Consider the following 23,740-nt stretch of genomic DNA (forward strand, 5'->3'; position numbering starts at 1 on the left):
ATCCACCACTGCATGCATACGTGTACTGTATACATACAAACTTGTAATGTATGCAGATTGAGATGAAGCCAAGAAATGGAAGGAAATGAAGATGAAAAGGAAATTAAGGGGGAAAGAGAGAAGTAAAAAACAAAAGGAAACAGACAGGAAAAAGAGAAGGGTGAGACAAATAAAGAGGAAGAAATGTAGAGAGGGAGAAAGGAGGAGAAGAGGAGGTTTCAACAAGAGAACAAATGTGGCCCACAGTAATTGCTTCGTCTTGCTCTGTTGCCCATATATGGTAATGGAATGTGTGACTGAGAGGGGGTAACCTGTATTGGGCAGAGAGCATCACAGTGCGCACACACACACACACACACACACACACACACACACACTCGGCTGCAATCAGACACACTGATTACAAAACGCATTAACACGCATTACATTAAGGCAGACACTTTAGAAATAAACACTACAAGAATAAGCTTATTGACAAGGGATACAAGGACACAGGATACAACAGATAACATGTAACATTGAATACACACACAGCTGCTGTCATGTATTTTGTTGATTCATGTCTTTTATTTTGAAAAGTTTAGTTCCTGTTTCCCTTGTCATGTGATTCCTGTTTTCCCTCCATGTTCATGTGTCATGTTTTCATTGGTTTATTGTTTAATTATCTTGTTAGAGTTCTGTTTGTTCATTGGTTAACTTGTTTGTCTTGTTCTCCCATATCTTGTATTTAAGTCCTCATGTTTTCCATTGTCCCTTGTCAAGTATTGAATGTTGCATTTAACTTTGGTTGTGTTGTCAAGTCAAGTCCATGTTTAGGTTTCACGGTTATAGTTAGGGTTATTGGTTATCACGTTTGTAAATAAATTGCACTTGGGTTCTCTCTACACTTCGTCATCATCTTCATTGCCATATAGAATACTTGATTACAGAATACTTGACCCGACTATGAACCCAGCAGTTCTACTCATACGGCTACATCAGGGGAATCGTCCCCTGGAGGAGTACGTAGAGGACTTTTGCGCTCTGGCCAGCCAGGTGGATTTTAATGTGGTCGCCCTCAAGGACATTTTTAGGGTGGGGTTAAGTGAGCCGATCTCCTCCTTGATGCCTGGTGGTTGCAGTTCCCTCAGCCTGGCTCAATATAATCGACCGCGCCCTACAGATCATTGGTTCCACATTCAATGTGGGGGAGGCGGATGCTGAGCCATATATCCACAACATGGCCGCCGCCGAGCCAGAGTTCCTAGTCATGGTCGCTGAGCTAGCGCAATCTTTTGCCCTGAATCATCAGCCTGCTCCATGCCATGTCACAGCAACGCCTCAGCCTGCTCCATGCCACGTCACAGCAACGCCTCAGCCTGCTCCATGCCACGTCACAGCAAAGCCTCAGCCTGCTCCATGCCACGTCACAGCAAAGCCTCAGCCTGCTCCATGCCACGTCACAGCAAAGCCTCAGCCTGCTCCATGCCACGTCACAGCAAAGCCTCAGCCTGCTCCATGCCACGTCACAGCAAAGCCTCAGCCTGCTCCATGCCACGTCACAGCAAAGCCTCAGCCTGCTCCATGCCACGTCACAGCCACACCTGAGCAGTTGGACCTGGAGATGGTTCCCACCCTTATACCCACCCTTAGTTCTCCTGAGCAGACGAGGGGAGCTTTCGGCCCTCCGACCCCACCTGGAACCTCCGGGCCCTGGACTTCGCCTTGGCCCGTCAGTCCCTCAACATTGCCTCGGCTCAGCGTTCCTTTGGCTCCACTGCGGTCCTTCAGCCTGTCGGCTTTACCGGGGTACCTCGTCTCTCCGGCTCCTCCTTGGTCTGTCGGTCACCTGGCTCCGCTTTGGCTCTCTGATCCTCTGACTACACCTCGTCCCTCCGATCTGTCAGCTCCACCGGGGACCTCCTTCCCTACGGCTCCACCTTGCTCTTCCGAGCCTCCAGCACCGCCTTGGTCCTCCCTGCCATCGGCTCCACCCTGGCCCTTCGAGTCTTCGGCTACTCTCCGGACACCAAGTTCCATGGCTCCGCCCCTCAAGCCTCTCATGGCTCTGCCTTCCATGGCTCCACCCCTCGAGCCTCTCATGGCTCCACCCCCCACAGACTCTGCCCTGGTCCCATGCCCCTCACCCTGCCATGTCTCACGCCTCTAGACCCCCCCCCCCCCAGCTCCCTACAGAACTTTGAATTTGTCATGTTTTACGTGTTTTGTTTATGTGTTGGGGCGTCGGGAGCCGCCCCTTAGTGGGGGGAATGTGTCATGTGTATCCTGTTTCCCTTGTCATGTGATTCCCATTTTCCCCTCCATGTTCATGTTTTCATTGATTTATGTTTTTAATTATCTTGTTAGAGTTCTGTTTGTTCATTGGTTAACTTGTTTGTCTTGTTCTCCCATGTCTTGTATTTAAGCCCTCATGTTTTCCATTGTCCCTTGTCAAGTATTGAATGTTGCATGTAACTTTGGTTGTGTTTTCATGTCAAGTCTAGTCAAGTTTATAGTAAAGTTCACGTTAATGTTTGTTTCACGGTTAAGTTAGGGTTATTGGTTATCACGTTTGTAAATAAACTGCACTTGGGTTCTCTCTACACTTCGTCATAGTTTTCATCATTGCCATTGCCAGCATCGTTACAGCTGCAAATTAAAGCTATTAGGAAATGTGTAAACCATATCATCGCACTATTAAAGTCATCATGAGACAATGTTCGCAACCCATTTTTACTTCCATCTGATGCATACTAAGGTAAAACAGGAAAAAAGTAGAGTGAGACTATATCATTCATCTGGAATTCACTGGATTGTAAAAAGTGGGCATTTCACCATTTTTTTAAATTTTCTGATATGAAAAACAGTAGTATAAATAAGGGGTTGCATGACTACTGATTTTAAATAGTCCACTTTTGTCGCCTCCACACCCGCTGGCAAGTTTCCGAAATGTAGGATGGCAGGAGAAAAGTCATTTATGAGTAAAGCAATAACTGATTTGACGATTCAGTAATATGTCAGGAAAAGCACTAACTGATTAGTCAAAGAAACTATAAACCAACCCTTACCTCACCCCTAAACCCAACAAATCAGAACTTTCCTCATTAATATGAACGAATCATCCCTTGCCATCCTGTGTTTCGGAAATCCGCCACCCGCTGCATTTAACTACAGCCGCGTTTTGCAAATCACGTTAAAACAACTAGACGACTTCAGGCTGACAACGTCAACTACATTAGTTATAGTCGACTACATTAGTGAAGGCGGTCACATTTACCTCTGCACAGCAAAAATCCACATGCAAAGTGGGCGTGGGTGGACGTTGAGCCTATGTGAAACAGCAAAATACTAATTGTCAACCAGTCTCTTTAATGCTACACTTTGTATTCTGGGAGAGTGAAGATAAAACGAGATTTGCTGCTAAACTGATATACTTGTCCGTTTTGAATATTTAGTGTATTAAGCACTGCCCACAAATAGGTCACTGGCAAACCAACCAACTTCCAATTGGTCAGTGCGGCAAATTCACCTGTCAAAAGTTCACAGAACTTGAACTCCAAATCCGCAGGGGAAATTCTTTGCCACCAATTACGCAGATTCACATGAGATTACTTTTCACTGAGATGTACTTTGCCCACAGAAGTTCACCGTGTGAAGGTAAATGTGCCTTAATAGTAGGCTAGTCTGTACAACCCCTAATAGACATTTTGAATCTACAAACAAAACAAAAAATAAACTGCCCCAGTAATAGCAGTACAATAGTTGTTTATTCCCTCTCTCACTTAGTGCTTAGCAATGGAGAATTCAATGTCAAATTCAAAAGAGTTCTGCAGCGTGCGCCACAGTTCTTACTGGTTCTCACGGCACTGTTTAAAATGATCTGGAAGTTTGAGACTCCAGACCAGTCCACAAGTCAACTAATAAATGGCTCAGGTTTCTTATAAACAGAAAACAGCAGTGCATAATCAAAGAGTGTTGGTCAACTGTGTAGTCACACCTGTGCGAAAATTGTTTGCAAGACGCAGCCATTTAGTCAACATCTGGAGCCCTGTTTACTTTGAGTAATGGCACATACTTTATTATCATGACAGACTGATTTATAAAAGGCTGAATAAATCAAACATTTGGCCATTTTGAGATGACAATTTCCAAAATGTACAGTGCGCCTTGGTAATGGAAAATGCATAGTCTTCTGTGGTAAATGGATGTTAATATACTTTTGCCATATTATTGGCCTTTGGCCTCACAACTTTAGACATTAACCAGTATAGAGCACCAGTTGCAAGTTTTATGCAACATGCTGGTTCTAAGAAAGCATCCCCATTACTGCAGGTATTAAATGGAAGAAATTCTGACACAGCTACCTCCACCATGCAGTTGCACACACACGTACGCACACCTAGTTAGGGTCCTTTCTGCTCTGTACAAGCGTGACTCATTGTCTCAGACATGAAGCAGAGGACTCAGAGCATAGTGAGTCTTGGTTATCTCCTCCATTCCTGCAAGTGCTGGGCATCTGGAAGGGCACCAGGCTACCTCAGCTCCCTGGCATGCAAAGGACGCCCACACGATCAGCCCGGTTCCTGTGCCAGCTCAGGACCCCTGCGTAGACTCTGTGAAGGACTAATTTATAAGTTGGCGGTGAAACACTGCAGAGGGATGATGCAATGTGTCTACAAGTGCATCTGAATTTGAAGAAAATTCTCTTAATATCCGTCAGCCAGGAATATTTAAAGCCATCTTTCTAAACTGCAAAGACGGCAGTCACAGATGAAGTGGCATAGACAGTATATCATGAAAAGTAGCATTAAAATTCAAATGAAATAAAACAGAAGTCACATCTGAAATGGCATTTAGTAGTGTTAAAATCAACATGGCAAAACTTTACTTCATTGTCTTTGTAATTTTCTGCTCCGTCTCTGAAATGGCTTTCCTGTCAGCTAATGTTACCAAGCCCTCTTATTTTTAAAGCCCACTCATCCAACCATTTGTCATATAGAAACCACTTTTCACAATTTAATAAATTCCCAATAAACAAACTAAAGTCCCACCCTACAGTTTTTTCCTCAATGAATATCCTCATTCACTTAGAATGATGTCCCATTACATAAGTAAAATAGGTGTTGATCTTTTTTTTTTTTTTTATGTTTCCATCGCCACTGATGGTAGTCTCTATATGACAGGTTGTTGGAGGGGAAAGGATGAATTTTCTTTTGGGTTGAAATATTTTCTTGGTAATTACATACACTGAATCATTTACAATAACCTCTTGGATGTATAACATAAAATGTTCATTTTGGTTTCGTGTCGACTTCTATTTTGTTGAAGGCATCTTTAGACTACCGAATTGAAATGAAACCATACACAACTTAATCAGGGCAAATGTCCTATCAGAGTAATCATGTTTTCATGTTTGTGATTTGGCCTACGTCAGTGCTTATCCCACCTCCATTATTCTCTTTTCAAGCAGAACTGTTAGGAAATGTGTTTAATAATGCCTGGCAATGTAAAAGCTTATTTTGGGCATAAAAAGGTGTTGTAAAATGACACTTTCTGCATACATTTTCCATGGCGACAGAGTTTGGCTCCATCAATGCAAGCAGTGCAGCACTGCGATTCATCAGAAGGACTTATTGGCTTTAACACATTCACCTCATTAAGGGTGTTTCAGGTATAACAATAAATCCAGGCAATTCTACAGCTCAATGTAAGCTTCCGAGCCGTCATAAAATTCAGTATTTTCAAAGCAATGTCTGACAGGTCTCCAACTAGGTTGCTGTGTTATGTTACGAGCTTGTTTTTTGCATTGAGTAATGTTGGACGGAGGTCAGGTTAATTGTTTAGTAAAGAGTTCCAAGCAAGATTCAACAAGATATCAATGTCTGCATGTTGACGAACTGAAGAAATGCGATTGTGAAAGCAAAACCTTTGAGTGGCACGTTCATACACAGATGATCATGTGACAGACCAGAAGTCTAACAGAAGATGAAGATAATTACAACCTACAGTAAATATCACCTGAAGCCATTTTTGTGAAATAGCTACAAGACTGAATAAAGGCAACACGAGTATCAAAATACCCCAAAAACTCTGCCTTCAGGGTTTTCCCATGTTCATAGCCTACATATTCTTGTGGCATAGTGGTTTGCTGTGGTACAACTTTCTATTATGCTGTCCTTGCTGACTGGTTAAAAAAAAAAAAAAGTCCAGTTCGCAAAACAAATCATTTGATTGGTGCGATTCTTTTAAATGAATCGGTCGCAACGTTTGGTGTATCAATCTGAATATAACACATCAGTCTGGATCGTAGACCAGACAGATTATTATCTTAATCAGAATGACTTAAACGAAGATAAGTCGCATCTGTGTATAACTCAATGCGATTTTGACCAGGTGCAACTTCATTTCCGGAAAATACAGTACTTGTGCTATTGTTCGGCAACTCTTAATGGCGCTGAAATTATGCACTTTACCTTTAAAGCTACAGAACCTCAACAGTTAGGATGTAATTAGGAAACACAATATTTCTTGTTGGGCCCAATTTCTTTAAGGGGGCTTGGTGCCCCCCTGCAAAAACCAAAACCAAACATAATACAGCATAATTAAATCCAGACTCACCTCTTATAATTACCACACATACAACACAATCACTACAGCAAACTACTTATTCTCCAGCCTTGAAAGGCTTGCACATTCAACAACCCTCTTATGATGCGGACCACACTACCTAATGAAGCAGGAATTAACCTCTGTTGTCTGACTCGTAGTCTATTTCCTTCAGCTTTTCTCTTCTTCTCCCCATCAATGTTCAGGGAAATAGTGCTGATTTGCCACTCAGCAGTTTGAGAGAGAGAAAGAAATAGTGAAGAGCTTCTGAGAATAGCCACAGCTGTGACGGTACCGCCAAATTTTTTAAACTTGTGGATTTTGGAAACTCGTCCCAGTCTCTGGATATAAGAGCAAATCACCTGTGCAGTGTCAATGCCCCTGACACTCAAGCCACCATAAGAGGTGTGTTTGACAGACAGATGGATATCGGAAAGGGAGAAAATGAGTGTGCCAATCTTCGCAACACTCACATAAGAAAAAAAAAAAAACCATGGTAAAAGAGATGAAATGGAGAGCAATGGAGCGACTTAAGGATAAGGTTTTCTCTTGAGAAAAAGACCAGAGTAATCTCACATGTTTCTCCTCTAAAGTTTCACAAGAGATCTCAAAGAAAGAAAAATCATTCAGGTTCAGAACAAAATGAGGGTTAGTAAATGACAGATTTTTCATTACTATATCCCTTTAAAATGTGTTTAATGTGTGTGAAGCATTTGTTGCCATGGCCGGATATTGCAATTCTACTCTTATGCAGACAAGCAAAATTTTGCAAACAACAAATTTTTACAGTTCCCAGCCCCCCCACCCCCACCTCTGTTCATGCTCCATTACTAAAACCTCTTTTAGCCATTTCCATTTGCTACAAAAAGCTGAACAAATGCCTACTGCCATACAACTGCACAGTCAGCTGTAATTAAAAAAGGCAGAAACACACACACACACACACACACACACACACACACACACACACACACACACAAATCCAACAAAGTAAAAAGGCATCTCAGTCAGCCGCTCAAACAAACATTTAAGAAAATTCCTCACGGAAGTCGTTTTCTTTAACACAATGACTGGAGGACCATAGAAACCTCTGGAAGCATTAGCCTTTTTCCCTTCAACTCAGAGCTTTGGATGGCAGGCAACTTAAACCAGAGTTTTTTTTTTTTTTTAAAGTGTCTGGCTTGAGACATGCCTGTCCTCTCAATTCTCAAATGCAAATATTAAAACCCAAACATGAGTTTTAGTTTTGTTTATTCTCAAGGTCTTGGCAAAACAGCTCTAGTTGGAAGTCATTCCTCATTACTTTGGTAACGGTCTCAGAAATATTCAAAACGGAGCAATTTTTTTTCCTCAGTTTAAATTTCCTGTTTGGTTGTTTTTCCAACTTTCTTAAAAGTAGTTTTAAAAGTCAGCATGAAATCAAGATTGGCCCTATTTGCTTCCTTGATATGCGTTCCTGTTCATATTGTGTACTAATCATGGGTGCACATTATTCTAAACAATAAAAGGTCTTCGTAATCTTTCAACAAACTGTGATGACTTTTCCTTGCAGCTGATGTCACTAAGCACTCTTATTTTTCAAGCTCTCCCCTCCAGCCAACTGTTGTATAACGATAACTTCACCATCCAATCAATTCCCGATGTATAACTTATCTCCTACAATACTTTTTATCCTCGTTGAATATTGTCACTCAGACTTGTCATATTACAGAAGTTCAGTAAAATGGGTTGCAAACACCATTTCATGGTGACTTCAGTCAGCGTAAATTGCCATTTGCAATTCTTTTTACTTCTGTAAATTCAACATGATAACACAGGAAGTCAGCATGTTGTTTTGAGGAGTTCCAGTACCCAGAATCAGCCAAATTATGCCGAATCACTGACAAATGGCATCTCCAAAGACATTTTGCATCAGCTCCAGCTCGTTCACCTTCCCTTGTGGCGCGACCAGAAGTGTGTTGCATCAGCACCATGGGAGACCCGAGTCTGGATCCTGCGCTGAAACCAGAAAGTAACGTCTTCGTTACGAATGTAACCTCGGTGCCCTGAGACGAGGGGAACGAGACATTGCATCACTGAGCTGACATTATGGGGAGTGTCCTATACATCCTAGTTGAAAACTTTCTACAATAAAAAGGCAATTCTAAAATTGGCTATGGTGTAGAAGCCCCGCCCTTTTAGGCACAAAGCTGTCCAGCATAAAAGGGGGCATGCAAACAATTCCTCAGAATAGTCTGACTGAGGGACAAGAGTGCAATTGCTCGCACCTCAAAAGAACTCCAAATCTGTAGTGCAGCCAGTTTACGCAATGTCTCATTCCCCTCGTCTCAGGGAACCGAGGTTACATATGTAACCGAGACATTCCCTTACAACTCAGTTCATTTGACATTGCGTCACTAAGCTGATCATCACACCGTACTACACAACATAACCTTCCAGAGAGGAAACATGACGCCGCAGTCCCGCAGGACGGCGACCGACATGAGTATGCCGCAAGTAATGACCCTCATGGTGGACCAGAAGGGGAACACTCAGAATATATGAACTATAGTCATTTGATATGAATTAACCTTCACGAATCCAGTCGGGAAGAAAGTTTAATTAAATATAAAAATTCAGCAAAAAGAAACGTCCCTTTTTCAGGACACTGTATTTTAAAGAATCTTGTAAAATCCAAATAACTTTACAATAAAGGGTTTAAACAATGTTTCCCATGCTTGTTCAAAGAACCATAAACAATTAATGAACATGCATCGTTTAGACACTAACAGCTTACAGACAGTAGGCAATTAAAAAGGTCACAGTTACAAAAACTTAGACACTAAAGAGACCTTTCTACTGACTCTGAAAACCAAAGAAAGATGCCCAGGGCCCCTGCTCATCTGCGTGAACAGGTGAAGATGTGGCCAGGGCAATAAATTGTAATATCCGTACTGTGAGATGCCTATGACAGCGCTACAGGGAGACAGGAAGGACAGCAGATCATCCTTGCAGTGGCAGACCATGTGTAACAACACCTGCACAGGATCGGTGCATCCGAATATCACACCTGCGGGACAGGTACAGGATGGCAACAACAACAGCCCGAGTTACACCAGGAATGCACAATCCCTCCATCAGTGCTCAGACTGTCCGCAATAGGCTGAGAGAGGCTGAACTGAGGGCGTGTAGGCCTGTTGTAAGGCAGGTCCTTACCAGACATCACCGGCAACAATGTCGCCTATGGGCACAAACCCACCTTTGCTGGACCAGACAGGCCTGGCAAAACGTTCTCTTCACTGACGAGTCGGTTTTGTCTCACCAGGGGTGATGGTCGGGCTCGCGTTTATTGAAGGAATGAGCGTTACACCGAGGCCTGTACACGGAAGCGGGATCGATTTGAAGGTGGAGGGTCCATCATGGTCTGGGGTGGTGGGTCACAGCATCATCGGACCGAGCGTGTTGTCATTGCAGGCAATCTCAATGCTGTGCGTTACAGGGAACACATCCTCCCTCATGTGGTACCCTTCCTGCAGGCTCATCCTGACATGACCCTCCAGCATGACAATGCCACCAGCCATACTGCTCGTTCTGTGCGTGATTTCCTGCAAGACCGGAATGTCAGCGTTCTGCCATGGCCAGCGAAGAGCCCGGATCTCAATCCCATTGAGCACGTCTGGAACCTGTTGGATCGGAGGGGGAGGGCTAGGGCCATTCCCCCCAGAAATGTTTCTCTCGCTCAGTCTAGACAAATTGGGGGAAAGAGCGTGCTCGTCGCCCATTTGACATTGAGACCTAGGCTGTTCAGATGTTGGAGCAATAAGTCCCTGTGCTAGCATTATAGATCCTACGATTGGGCTAGTAATAGCCAATTGTCGAGGTAGTTCAAAATGCACACTCCGCTCAGTTTGAAGAGCGAGTGCCACAATGCACTGTGAATGTCCAAGGAGCCACGGACAATCCAAAGGGCAGGACTTTGAATTGATACGCAGTTCTCTCGAACGCGAATCTCAAACATCCTGTGGTGTTGTACAATTTGAGAAGTACGCGTCTTCCAGATCAATTGACGCAAACCAAATTGCATGGGCAGACATGCGCTAAAGATCCGCTTCAGAGTAATAATTTTGAACGGGTGCTCTGTCCACGTAATGGACAGAGGGCCACCTGGTTTGTTCACTGGATGACAATGTGCTGTGCGCCCTAGGGAAGCAGTTGTACATAATGTGTGGGCTTTGAAGTGGAAGAGAGCTCTTTATTTGAAAATGCGCGAAGTGCGAGCGTTTTCGCAACGAGTGCTGTACTTTTTTTCTCATCCTTCATTGCATGTGAATGAATGCGAGACACAGAAACAACATTTTGAACAACAATATTCCTTTCGAGGGATGCACCGAGCCGATACCTGATCGATATGGGCTCCGATACTGAAGCTTTTAGACGGATCGTGTATCGGTCAAGCTCCAAAAATGACAAAAAATAAAAACACACCATTAAAGCAGTTCATATGACTCGTGCATTTTATTCAAAGCCACTTGAAGACGTACGATAGCTCTGTATCACAAAAGGCTGTGTTTAATAAGTAAATATATAGTATATGCAGCGCCAGCGCGTTAGTGAATGGTGCTGCTCTGTTGATACAAACTCACCCACGGGCTGGTGATGCACTCGCGGCTATTTTTAGCATTCACAGCGGTGTGCGATATTGGAGCACTACTCAAGAACAGCATCTCAGATGTAGATGCTCAATAGTTTGGTTCACTTATAATATGCATTTAGAACAGCACCGGAGGTGCATTTTACCAGAATTTGAATAAGCAGCAAATTAAACTACTGTGAACAGACACATACAGGACTTCCTGGAGCATTTAGAATGTCAAAATAAAAGCATGAGGGTTTGAAAAGTGCACAATTTAAATATTACTGTTGTATTTAAGTCAATAATATTAATAACAATTTATTATAATCATCGTCATTAGTATTTGTTTACAATTTATAACAATATTTAAGTTGAATGGGTTCCAAAAAATAACTGAATGAAAATTGGACTGATGTCTTACAACTAAATTGAACAAAAAGAGATCTGAATCCTTTAAAGACCAGATGCAAGTTGAAACATTTATAAAAAAAAATAAAACCCAACCCTGGTTTCTTTTCTACTGAAGACTGGAATTACTGTTAGTTTTGCTGCAACATTATCCAGTATACTAGTTAATAAAGTGTTTCTTAATAAGCTATACATTTATATTGAAATAGTGTGAAGTTAGAGGTTTGTGTTTTTTTACATAATAAAAAGTACTCCCACTTAGTTCCACACAATAAAAAGATATTCTAAACTAGTTATGCAAAAAAAAATAATAATAATATTATATACATATATATATATATATATATATAGGCCGATACGGAGATTTCTGATATTGGAATCTGATGACATCGAAACGGTATCGGTGCATCCCCATTCCTTTCCCAATAAACAGCTGTGGGACAGGTCCAGAAGGAACAGCGAGCTCTGCATTCCGCTTCATAGGGTTGTGCCCATCAGGATTGATTTTGTTGCATGGGAGGGATTTTCTCCCTTCGGCGCAGGGTTCACACTGAGATGACTGCCTTCGTTGGGCTTTACCGGCGGTGACTTTTGGTGGCGCGTGGGGGTTTTAGCCAGGCGCTGGCTTGAGGCGGAGCAAGAAGCGAGCCGGTTGTGTTGCAGTACTGCCCCGTTTTGGCATGAAATGTCTCATAGCGTGAGTGTTGCAGAGTCGTGACGTAGCGCTCGGCAAACTTATCCAGAGAGCTGTCGAAAAGGCCGGCTGGAGACACCGGAGCATCAAAGAGAGCAAGTTTATTTATAAAGCACTTTAAAAACTACAAATGTAGACCGAAGTGCTATACATGAATATCATACAAAAATTGCACAATATTATTAAAACATTAAAAAAAATTATATATAAAAAAAAAATGCCACAAACAAAAAATTACCACTACCATTCAAAAGCCAAAGAGAACAGATGGGTCTTGAGGTGGGTTTTAAACATTAATTGAAGTAGAGCACTTAACAGACAGTGGTAGACTATTCCATAACCTTGGGGCAGCCATAGAAAAAGTTGTAACTGAACCTTACACTTTAAACCTGACTGGGGGACAGTTAGGAACAGCTGATTGGCTGATCTGAGAGACCTTAGGGTATGATGAAGACAAGAGTTCAGAAATATAAACGGGTGCCATTCCATGTACAGCTTTAAAAACATAATACTTGTATTGGACAATGAATTTTACTGGTAACCAGTGGAGAGATCTGTTCCCTCTTCCTGGTATTGGTCAAAAGCCTTGCAGCAGCATTTTGAACTAGCTGCAAGCGAGACAGGGAAAACCAAAATATAAGGCATTACAATAGTCCAAGCGAGATTAAATAAAATGTATTAATTTCTTAAGGTCAATAAATGACAATGCGTTTCAGTTTTGCAATGGCTCCAAGATGGAAGAAACTTCTCTTCACAACAACATTATTCTGCTTATCAAATTTAAGTTCAGAGTCAAAAATTACTCCCAAATTTCTAACAAGGTTGAGTATTCATGGACAGGGGCTTGAGTCAGTTAGTAATGTCCTGTACACTTCCATTTTGATTAAAAATAATTCTCTGTCTTATTCTCATTAAATTGTAGAACGTTTTTATCCATCCAACTTATCATACGGAGTCAAAGAGATTTAAGAGCCATCATCACCCGACTTAAAAGGAAGTTACATTCGAGTATCTGTAACGTTTGGCTGCTGGCAATGACAAAGAAATGAAGAACCCAAGTGCAATTTATTATCAAAAGTGAAATCCAAAAACCCCAACTATAAACAGGAATGAAAAACATGAACTTGACTAGACTTGACATAGCATAACACGTTACAAAACACACAATACCCAACCAAGGACAATGGAAAACATGAGGGCTTAAATACTTGGACATGGGGAACACATGACAAAGATAACCAATAAACACTAAGAACTCCAAACAAGATACAGTGCATCCGGAAAGTATTCCCAACGCTTCACTTTTTCCACATTTTGTTATATTATAGCCTCATTCCAAAATGGATTAAATTAATTATTTTCCTCAATTCTACAAACAATACCCCATAATGACAATGTGAAAAGAAGTTTTTGAAATCTTTGCAAATTTATAAAAAAAATTAAAAAAAAAAAAAAAAAAAAACACAAAGGATGATCAGTGGATACAGGAGCTCAATTCTGAGTGTCATGGCAAAGGCTGTGAATACTTCAGATGTTTCTACAACTTGGAGTCCACCTGTGGTAAATTCAGTTGACTGGACATGATTTGGAAAGGCACACACCTGTCTATATAAGGTCCCACAGTTAACAGTGCATGTCAGAGCACAAACCAAGCCATGAAGTCCAAGGAATTGTCTGTAGACCTCCGAGACAGGATTGCATCGAGGCACAGATCTGGGAAAGGGTACAGAAAGATTTCTGCAGCACTGAAGGTCCCAGTGAGCACAGTGGCCTCCATCATCTGTAAATGGAAGTTTGGAACCACCAGGACTCTTCCTAGAGCTGGCCATCTGGGGAGATGGACCTTAGTCAGGGAGGTGACCAAGAACCCGATGGTCACTCTGACAGAGCTCCAGCATTTCTCTGTGGAGAGAGGAGAACCTTCCAGAAGAGCAACCATCTCTGCAGCACTCCACCAATCAGGCCTGTATGGCCAGATGGAAGCCACTCCTCAGTAAAAGGCACATGACAGCCCGCCTGGAGTTTGCCAAAAGGCACCTGAAGGACTCTCAGACCATGAGAAACAAAGATTGAACTCTTTGGCCTGAAATGGCAAGCATCATGTCTGGAGGAAACCAGGCACCGCTCATCACCTGGCCAATACCATCCCTACAGTGAAGCATGGTGGTGGCAGCATCATGCTGTGGGGATGTTTTTCAGCGGCAGGAACTGGGAGACTAGTCAGGATCGAGGGAAAGGTGAATGCAGGAATGTACAGAGACATCCTTGATGAAAACCTGCTCCAGAGCACTCTGGACCTCAGACTGGGGCGAAGGTTCATCTTCCAACAGGACAACGACCCCAAGCACACAGCCAAGAAAACAAAGGAGTGGCTCCGGGACAACTCTGTGAATATCCTTGAGTGGCCCAGCCAGAGCCCAGACTTGAACCTGATTGAACATCTCTGGAGATATCTGAAAATGGCTGTGCACCGACGCTCCCCATCCAACCTGATGGAGCTTGAGAGGTCCTGCAAAGAAGAATGGGAGAAACTGCCCAAAAATAGGTGTGCCAAGCTTGTAGCATCATACTCAAAAAGACTTGAGGCTGTAATTGGTGCCAAAGGTGCTTCAAAGTATTGAGCAAAGGCTGTGAATACTTATGTACATGTGATTTTTTTTTTTATAAATTTGTAAAGATTTCAAACAAACTTTCACGTTGTCATTATGGGGCATTGTTTGTAGAATTGAGGAAAATGAATTTAATCCATTTTGGGATAAGGCTGTAACATAAAATTTGGAAAAAGTGAAGCACTGGGAATACTTTCCGGATGCACTGTAATCAAACAAATGAACCAATGAACATGGAGGGAACACAGGACATCACATGACCAGGAACACATGACATGAAAACAGGAACTAAACTTTTCAAAGTAATACATTAAAATCAACAAAATACATGACAGTATCATCCACATAGCTGTGATAAAATAAAAAAACATTGCATTTATTAAGTATTGAGCTGAGGGGTAGCATAAGGAAAATAAAGCTGGTCCAAAAATTGAACCTTGCGGAACCCCGCATTTAATAGATGCTGCAGATGAGAATTTTCCAATTTTTACAGAGAATGTTCTATAATGCAAATATGAAATAAACCACTTTAAGGCCATGCCATGAATACCAACATCCTGTTTTAGCCAAATCAATCAGAACAGCATGATCAATTGTGTCGAAAGCTGCACTAAGATCCAATAAAATCAATGAACATCATTTGTTACCCTTAGGAGAGCTGACTCTGTGCTATGACCTGGTCTAAACCCCGATTGAAAGTTATCAAAAACAGTTAAAATGTAATAACTACCTTTTCCAAAACTTTTGACATAAATGGAAGTTTGGAGATGTCCAACAGATCTAAACTGGTCTTTTGAATGAGGGGCTGGATAACTGCATGCTTAAAATTAGATGGAACATTACCAATCAGACTGCTATTAACAACTGACAGAATACTTGGACCAAAAACATCTACCGTCTCTTTAAGGTGAGGAGGAACCACATCACAGGGAGAACTGAGTCTTCAAGTGTGTGATAATCTCTTTTAGATGTGAAAGGGATACTAAACCAATTGAAGATATCAGGACATGCCATAAAAGCAGAGGGGCTACACTTGTATGATGGATGATCTTATGTCATACATTTTTCAAAGTTCTCTTTTTTTTCTTTTTTACAAATTCACAAGTGTCTGATGGATCCGGAAAAACAGTAGTAACTGGGTTTAGTACTGATGTTGTTGAATAAAACTCTAGGTCTGTTCAAGATAATCAGAAATAATTTGCTCTTGCCATTTTAACTGCTTTATGATACTTGGATAAGCATTCCCTCAACATCTCATAACATATCTGCAACTTGTCTTTCTGCCATTTGTGTTCAGTCTTTCTACACTCCTCTCTGAGAGCGGGAGTATTATTATTAAACCAGGGCTGTGTCCTAACTTTGTCTCTTAGACTTATATGGGGCAACAGAATCCAGAACGTCAGAGCAGACTGAATTAAACCGAGTCACAAGAGGTGGGTGGGAGGGTGCGGAGGCTGAATCGTCCCTCAGACGAGGGTCGATTCACAAGTGAAGCGTCTTGAGACTCATGCCCTCGCAGTGAGGGCAGTCTGTCTCCATAAGAGCTGCTTCTGCGTGGGAGCGGACCAGAGAGCAAATGTAGCTCTCATGCTGATCTGACGGCGAGATGAATCCCTCGCATAATGAACACTTACGGAACGACATCTTGAAGACGCGCGTGCACACAGCACTGCGGGGAATCAGGATGCTGAAGCGGCCCATTCACCAGCGAAGCAGAGTAAATATTCACCGGAACATTGCAGAGGAGTAGAGTCTTCTTGTTGCAGTGAAGATCCTGCCCACTTCTAGACCAGAGATGTATCGCTGTTTTGAAGGAAGAAAATTGAGGAATGGTGTTTGCACAGTCACAATTATACCGGACAGCTTTGCATCTAAAATGGCAGGGTTTAAACACCATAGCCAAATTTGAGAATTGCCGCAATAGGCCTTTATCACAGTCCGTGTGTCGTTACATCCGGCTCTGAAATGTACCGCAACCAAACATCCACCCATCGATCCGTCTATGGGTGGTCGCAGTTTTTCTAAATAAATTAAGCCAACTTGGATGCACTTTGCAGTAAACATCATTTAATCATTTCTTTGGAGTAACATGCACTTCACCATGCGTTATCTAGCACTTTAATGTGTAATAAACGAGGCGATTATCAGCGCGAAGTCTTCCCAGTTTTTGAGGAGCTGCACACGATGTTCAGCTTACTCCCAGAGGATTATTGTGCTCAACTTTAAGTCCGAAGAGATAGCGTTTAAGTGTTTTAATGTCATTGTTTTCACTATTGCAGCATGCTCATCTACTGTGTGAATATAATACAATTGTAGACACTGGGACAGTTTCAGCTCCATGTTTTATTTACATTGCATTCAGTCGCGATTCGATGCTTCAATCATCGTACTCAAACCATGAGGATATAACTCCGTTTACAACGATTTAACCAGTTAATTTCTGTAATCGAACATTTTTAAATGGATCATATCATACATGGAGATTATATAAAGTACATGAAAAGCAATGCAATCAACAAATAGCAAATACTCTGTAGAATCTTTACTCGGAATATACTTTGTGACTTACTGTATACCCTTGTCTTGTTCTAATGCTCTTTAAGGTGTAAAATGTACTCTTTATTATATTCCTCTAATAAAAAAAAAATAAATAAAAAAAAGTACTTATCCTCTGAAGTGGTCCCTGCTCACATAAATGCGGTTTAAAATAAAACATGACATCGTTTTTCTATACTTCATTATCCCCGAATAATGATTGTAAAGTGAGGTAGGTATGTTTAGATCAAGTATTTGAGATTAATTGTACATAAATAGGCCACGCTGCGGGCACTGCCATTGAAACGGACTGCAGCGGAAGTCGTTTTACGCTACTAAGTGAAGCTTCTGCTCTGCGAATGCGGAAGTGTGATAAAAGCCTATTGTAGAAAGGTTTCAACTAGGTCGTACAGAAGGACACTCCTCATAGCATCAGCTTAGTGATGCAATGTCAAGTGTACAGAGTTGTAGGGAACTGCATTCGCATAATCAGTGATCAGCACAATTCAGGGTTATATTTTTCCCCACTCACAAAAATGGTTTACTCCACTGATGGTTAGGTTTAGGTTGGGGGGGTGGGGGAAAAGTTTATTAAATATGCATTACTCTTCACTGGATTACAGCTGAGAACAACACCACCACCACTTACCGCTTTAGCCACTGGGAGCGGTGTTTCAAATTTCAATCTGCACAGACCAATTTTAGAAAAGTAAAACTACTGTTTCCGATTTCACTGCAAGATGAATGAAATGGGATATGCAGCCAGAAAAAAAAAAAAAAAAAAAGTGTAGGGTGGGATTTCCCCCCCATCGGGAATTGATTGGATTGTGAAAAGTGGATGTTACATACCAGAATGGTAGGAGGGGATGGGTTGAAAAATAAGGCTTGATGCCATCAACTGAAAAGTCATTTCATAAGAAGAGCAAGTTATATTTTGACTAAAGACTTTTCTTTGGAATAACATGCACCAATGAATAATTTATACCAAGACCAGGAAAATGCATTGAGAAAAGTAAATGAGGACAATTTTGATTGAGTTTTTAACTCAAACATTAAAGTGTTATTCAGTTCCTGGCAACTGATTTTGAACACTCAAAGGTTATCGTCATTCCCCAAGTGTAATGCAACAAGCCTTAATTACAACTAGCAATTGACATGGTCTTCAAACTCGTCTCAGAGATAAAACGAAACTGGAAAATTAGATTGTGCAAACCGTCCTGCCTTCTTTTTGATGATAGAAATGTATTGTTCATAATGAGGTTAACAGCAGTAAATTACAAAAAAAAAAACAAATCCACTTTAAAAGAATTTAAACAAATACTCATTTGCATGTCCACCAGTACAATTAAAAGCCTCAACACAAACGACGTATGGCAAAGAAAGTCAATCAAGCAGCCAGCTTCTGAAGACAAACAGATGTTAAGAATTTCAACTCCTCCCTCAAGAGGCTCTAAATTAGTGTAGTGTGCTACCTCCTGCAAAAGGCTGTTAACATATACTGCCCCCCAAAAGTGCATCGGACAGATGAAAGGTCAACTTACCTGCATTTTAACATGTGTTAACTACAATGAAGAATTAGATTTGCATTTCCCCCAAAAAAATACCAGTGCTTGCAAGGCAGCAAACAAATAGTTGTAAGGCTTTAATATTTGGTTGTGTAAATAAAATGCATGCATCATGTATTCAGTCAGCTATGATCAAAACATAATATCATCAGATTGATGCGAGGAACAGACCAATAACAATTCAGCTTGCAAATTATGACATCGGAGGCCATTCGTTTTGAAAATGCTGAAAATACTGAACATTCCATCAATGTAAGACAAAGGGAAATTCAGACTTGCATCTCAACTCTTCATAAAAAAAGAAAAACCAAAAATAGATCACACATGCGGAGATTACAAAATGAAGTTTGAATGGAGTATCTACGTCAAGTGGTTTGGGCTGAATTAATTGCACAAGTTTAATACTCCAGTTAGGGATTTAGAAAAAGCTCCAACCTTAATGTTTGAGGAATATTAATGCAATGCTTCCTTGCAAGCTCTATAATATAATGAGAACTCTGTAGGTCTTTGCTAAAAGGTTCTTTAGAAGTGATGAAGGCTTGGGAAGGTTTTGAAGACAGAATATAAAACCCTTTGAACGAGTCCAGGGTCACGGAAAGGCTGATATTCGAGCCCACACAACAACAAAAAAAAAATCCCTCTCTTTTAGCCTTCATTTTATCAGGCAAAGTGGTGGGTGATAAGATGGCACAGCTTGGCTCCAGAAGTCCTCTGGCCTTCACTAACTGCACTGTATGACCACCTTGATGCAGAACAGTGGAGGACAGAGAAAAAAAGTCAAGACACAGAGACTAGGTTCACATTGCAGATTGATCTCACAGTGAAAACGGAAACAGTATGTTGGCTTTTCTTCAGCTAAAAATCGGATTGTGCATACCGAAATGCAAAACACTGCCACTAGTGGCCAAAGCGATAACTTTTGATAGCTCACAACAGCACAGAGGGACGCTAAGAGTTGTTTTTAGCTGAACAGGATGTGATGGTTAAGAGGAATGCATATTTTATAAACTAAAACCAAGCCAATGGAAAAATGTGTCTGACAGGAGATGGCGCTGGTCAGCATAACGTGTCCAGTCCTAGGGTACTGGAACTCTCAGAAAAAATATGGCGAATTCCCGTGTGATCAGAGAATGTTGGGGGGGGGGGGGGGGATGAGACAAACAGATAAATTACATGACAGACAGTGACACAGAACAGATTTTCCATCTGTTATGCAGCAACATCTGAAACTTCATTTATGGCTGCAGCATTTATTCAAGCCCAATGAGCAAGACTGTCTGAATCAAACCATTTTCACCTCCGTTCAGTAGCAGTTTTCCATTCTTTGGGTCTTTTCAGTCATTTCAAATTTAATCTACATTACAAAAGAGACCTGGGAAAAGGTTTCAGCTCTAAAGTAGTAGCATCCAGAAGTGGCATAATGATGTGCAAACCATGTGCGTGACTGTGAGAGGAAGGCAAATCCATGAAAGACGGGGGAACTTTTTTGTCTGTGCACTCAGAAAAATGCTCTCCCCTACTCCACTCTCAGACACTCATAAACAATGGAAGCTGCAGAGACAGAGGGGTCTTGTAGGCGACCAATCACTAAAGCCACCAGAACAAAGACTTGAGACGCAGCTTTGAACGCTTGTTGGAAATAAAGGAGGGGTGCAGGGAAAGAGCACTCATTCAAAGGGTTAGCAATTTCAGTCCCTCTTGCATGCTCAACGTGGGTGTGGGTGAGTGTTAGAAGAGAAGACAGCAAAAGGTTTCTTGTGGAGGTGTTAGTTTCATTCTACACTCTCCTTTGGACAATGCAGACACAGGTCTTTTGTTCTAAGAAACCTGTTGGCAGAGAAGCTTATTGTTCAGGGGTGAAAACAAAAGAAATTCAAGGAAACTACATTATGATGCCTTTGTGTGCAAGAGCAGCTCTTTGCTGCAGCTCTGACATTTGTTCCATTTGACAGTAATGGAATACCAAGGAGAGTCAATATGAAATGTATCTACTTCCATTTGTTCTCAACTTTGGTGTTCCCAAGCTAAATTTAACACTCCGTATTTAATGTTTAAAATTCCACTCAAAAGACCCCAAAACGAGGTGGATGCCATCATATTCCCCTGAAAAGTGGTCTCCATGACAACCATGAGGAACCTGCACCTCAACCCCCGAAGATCCCCTCTAAGAACTAACACAAACCTTTGACAGGTAGAAACAAAATTAATGGGGTACCAAAAGTCTTTAGCAAGCAGAGGAAAGGCTTGTGCATGGTAATAACCCACCGCAGGTCCTGCTGTAAAATGCCTTATCCCATAAAGAAATTAATAGGCAGACCTCAGTGTGCCCACGCACTGCAATCTTTGCATGACTAATTGCCGTGCCACCATTCATCCATCCATCCAAAAACTCATTTATCCCACAGCCCCCCCCCTTGTCATATACATGCACGGGGGGGGCTCCTTGGAATACAGAATCATTTACAGCCATGTGTTGCGAGTATCTCATCAAGTTTCCCCTCCCTTGTCCGTGTACCAGCACACGGATAGACAGGTCTTATCGAAGCAAACCAGCCACACAGAGGCAAAGACACCAAAGCACTGTGATGCTGAAACCACCAGGAAAAACCACCAAAGGCCAATACTACAACAAAACCAGAGTGGCAAACTAAAGGAATAATCCAGGTTTAATAGTTAAGCTCAATCGATAGCATTTGTGGCATAATGTTGATTACCACAAAAATAAATGAATTGTCCCTCGATTATAAAAAAATAAAAATAAAAAGCAATAAGTGGTTACAGTGAGGCACTTACAATGAAAGCAAATGGGGCCAGTCTAAAAATATTAAAATCTACACCATTTCAAAAGTATAGCCACAAAATGTAAACATAATGTGTGAACATGATTTTAGGGTGATAGAAATGTAGGCGTTACAGCGTTTACCAGATTACAAAGTATACTTGCGTTATGACAACGTAATAAAGTTGTAATATCGGACATAGCTTTACACATAAGGTTAGGAGATTTTGATTTAAATTCACGATAACATAGAAGCATGGCGTTTTTAATGTTTATGCACTGGCCCCATTCACTTTCATTATAAGTGTCTCACTGAAACCGATTTGAGCCAATTTTAAACAAAATAACGAGTCAAATTTATTATTATTATTATTATTTTATTATCTTTAACGGCACAAATGTTGTCGATTGAGCTTATGGGCTATATGTGGAACAGTAAATTGAAATTATTATTTTTTATATATATATATATATATATATATATATATATATATATATATATATATATATATATATATATATATATATATATATATATATATAGCCTGACAGTATCTGACCCATTAAACAAGTATACAATTGAGACGTTTATAGCGCTGTCGTTAACCACAAGTGGTACTAATAACAATTCCATGTTGCATTTTTACAAGTCAACAAATTTATAAATGACATTAAAAAAAAAAAAAAAAAAAAAAAAGAGAGTTTCAAACTGATGTTGTAAGAGAGTGTTAATTAGACATTAAAAAATAAAGTGAGACAAAACCACACCTGCTGTCGAACAGCATTAGAACAAAAATTGATCACGACAGGCCACACCTTGCGTAATATGGCGTACCGACACAATGGATACGGGCTACGGTCAGTCGCAGTCTGAAGTTCACCAGGGTAACCCAGTTAATCAGATCTGTAAAGTGTAGCGTGCACGAGCGTAACACATACGTGCGAGTTGCGGGTCAATTCACTCGGGACGACAGACTTCATCTCATTACGCTCTCAATGTCGGTAAACATCGCGCAAAATGTTTTACGTTGACAGTTTCAAAATAACCAAAGAGTAAAACGAGCACGCGATGTCTGGCGGACAGAACAAAGATTAACCCACAAGTTGCGGTGTCACATTACCTTGACTGGACAGGAGACACGCGCCAAGAATCAGGCAACAGTTTATCATCGTAAAGTCGCTCATTCCGCTCTTGCAATCCAGCGTAGTCCGGAAGGTTGACAATGAAATCCTCAAAACTTTGTCGTAAATTCACTTTGCGGCGTGAACCGGAGACGGGATGTAAATGACCCACTCGTTAGATCAGAAGCTCTCGGTCTACAGTCTGTTCCAACGTATATCAACAGCTACTAAAGCCCTCCTCCCTGTGAGGACTGAGTGTGTACAGGTATGTTGTTGTGACCGTGATGGTGCACATACGGAACAGTGGAATGCCGTGAGCCCTGTCTGCCTGCCACGGACTTGTTCTGTTCGATCAAACGCTGCCGAACGCAACCCGATGGAATTGGTTGTGATGTCATAATAGAGTCACGTCATAGCCGGAATGCACGGCATTGAAGTTTAGAACTTTGGTTTGCTCGATTAAGGTTTTACGCGGAAGGACCCGGTATTCCGGTTTTTCAAGGAAACGTTTCCGCGTTAAGAGAACTGTTATTAGGCGAAACTTGCCAGAAAACCACCATTCAGAAGAGTTTTCCCACTGCCTTTTTGCTTGTTCAAACCTCTCTTATGTCTTACAGTGGTTTCTGAATAGGAAAAACACTTGTCAGTCATTGTTGTTGATCAGACACCTCTCAGGAACGTTTATGAAAAATAATGAAAACATGACTATTAGGTCAACAATAATGAAATCAAGTGATTCTGCGAAATAAACCTAAAAATAGCCATTAGATAACGTTCAATAGTCTATTCGGTTGTCACACAAAAACTCTCTAACGTTTTGGGGAAGGTTAA

At 41.3% G+C, this 23,740-nt stretch overlaps 1 protein-coding gene across 2 annotated transcripts in view; it reads right to left on the reverse strand.

Annotated features, from left to right (window-relative positions):
• The window catches only part of LOC127421095 (nectin-2-like), a 184,840-nt gene extending 161,432 nt beyond the window's left edge, over positions 1–23,408 (reverse strand). The window contains exon 1 of one of the 2 annotated variants that reach the window (XM_051663860.1): positions 22,909–23,402. In XM_051663860.1, the coding sequence (XP_051519820.1) occupies positions 22,909–22,972 (64 nt within the window). In that variant the 5' untranslated portion in view covers positions 22,973–23,402. Of the gene's footprint in view, positions 1–22,908 lie in introns of both variants that reach the window. The other variant, XM_051663858.1, reaches the window with a different exon arrangement.
• Positions 23,409–23,740: the final 332 nt, after the last annotated feature.

This window comes from Myxocyprinus asiaticus, chromosome 30, assembly GCF_019703515.2.
Source record: "Myxocyprinus asiaticus isolate MX2 ecotype Aquarium Trade chromosome 30, UBuf_Myxa_2, whole genome shotgun sequence".
Classification (NCBI taxonomy): Eukaryota; Metazoa; Chordata; class Actinopteri; order Cypriniformes; family Catostomidae; genus Myxocyprinus; species Myxocyprinus asiaticus.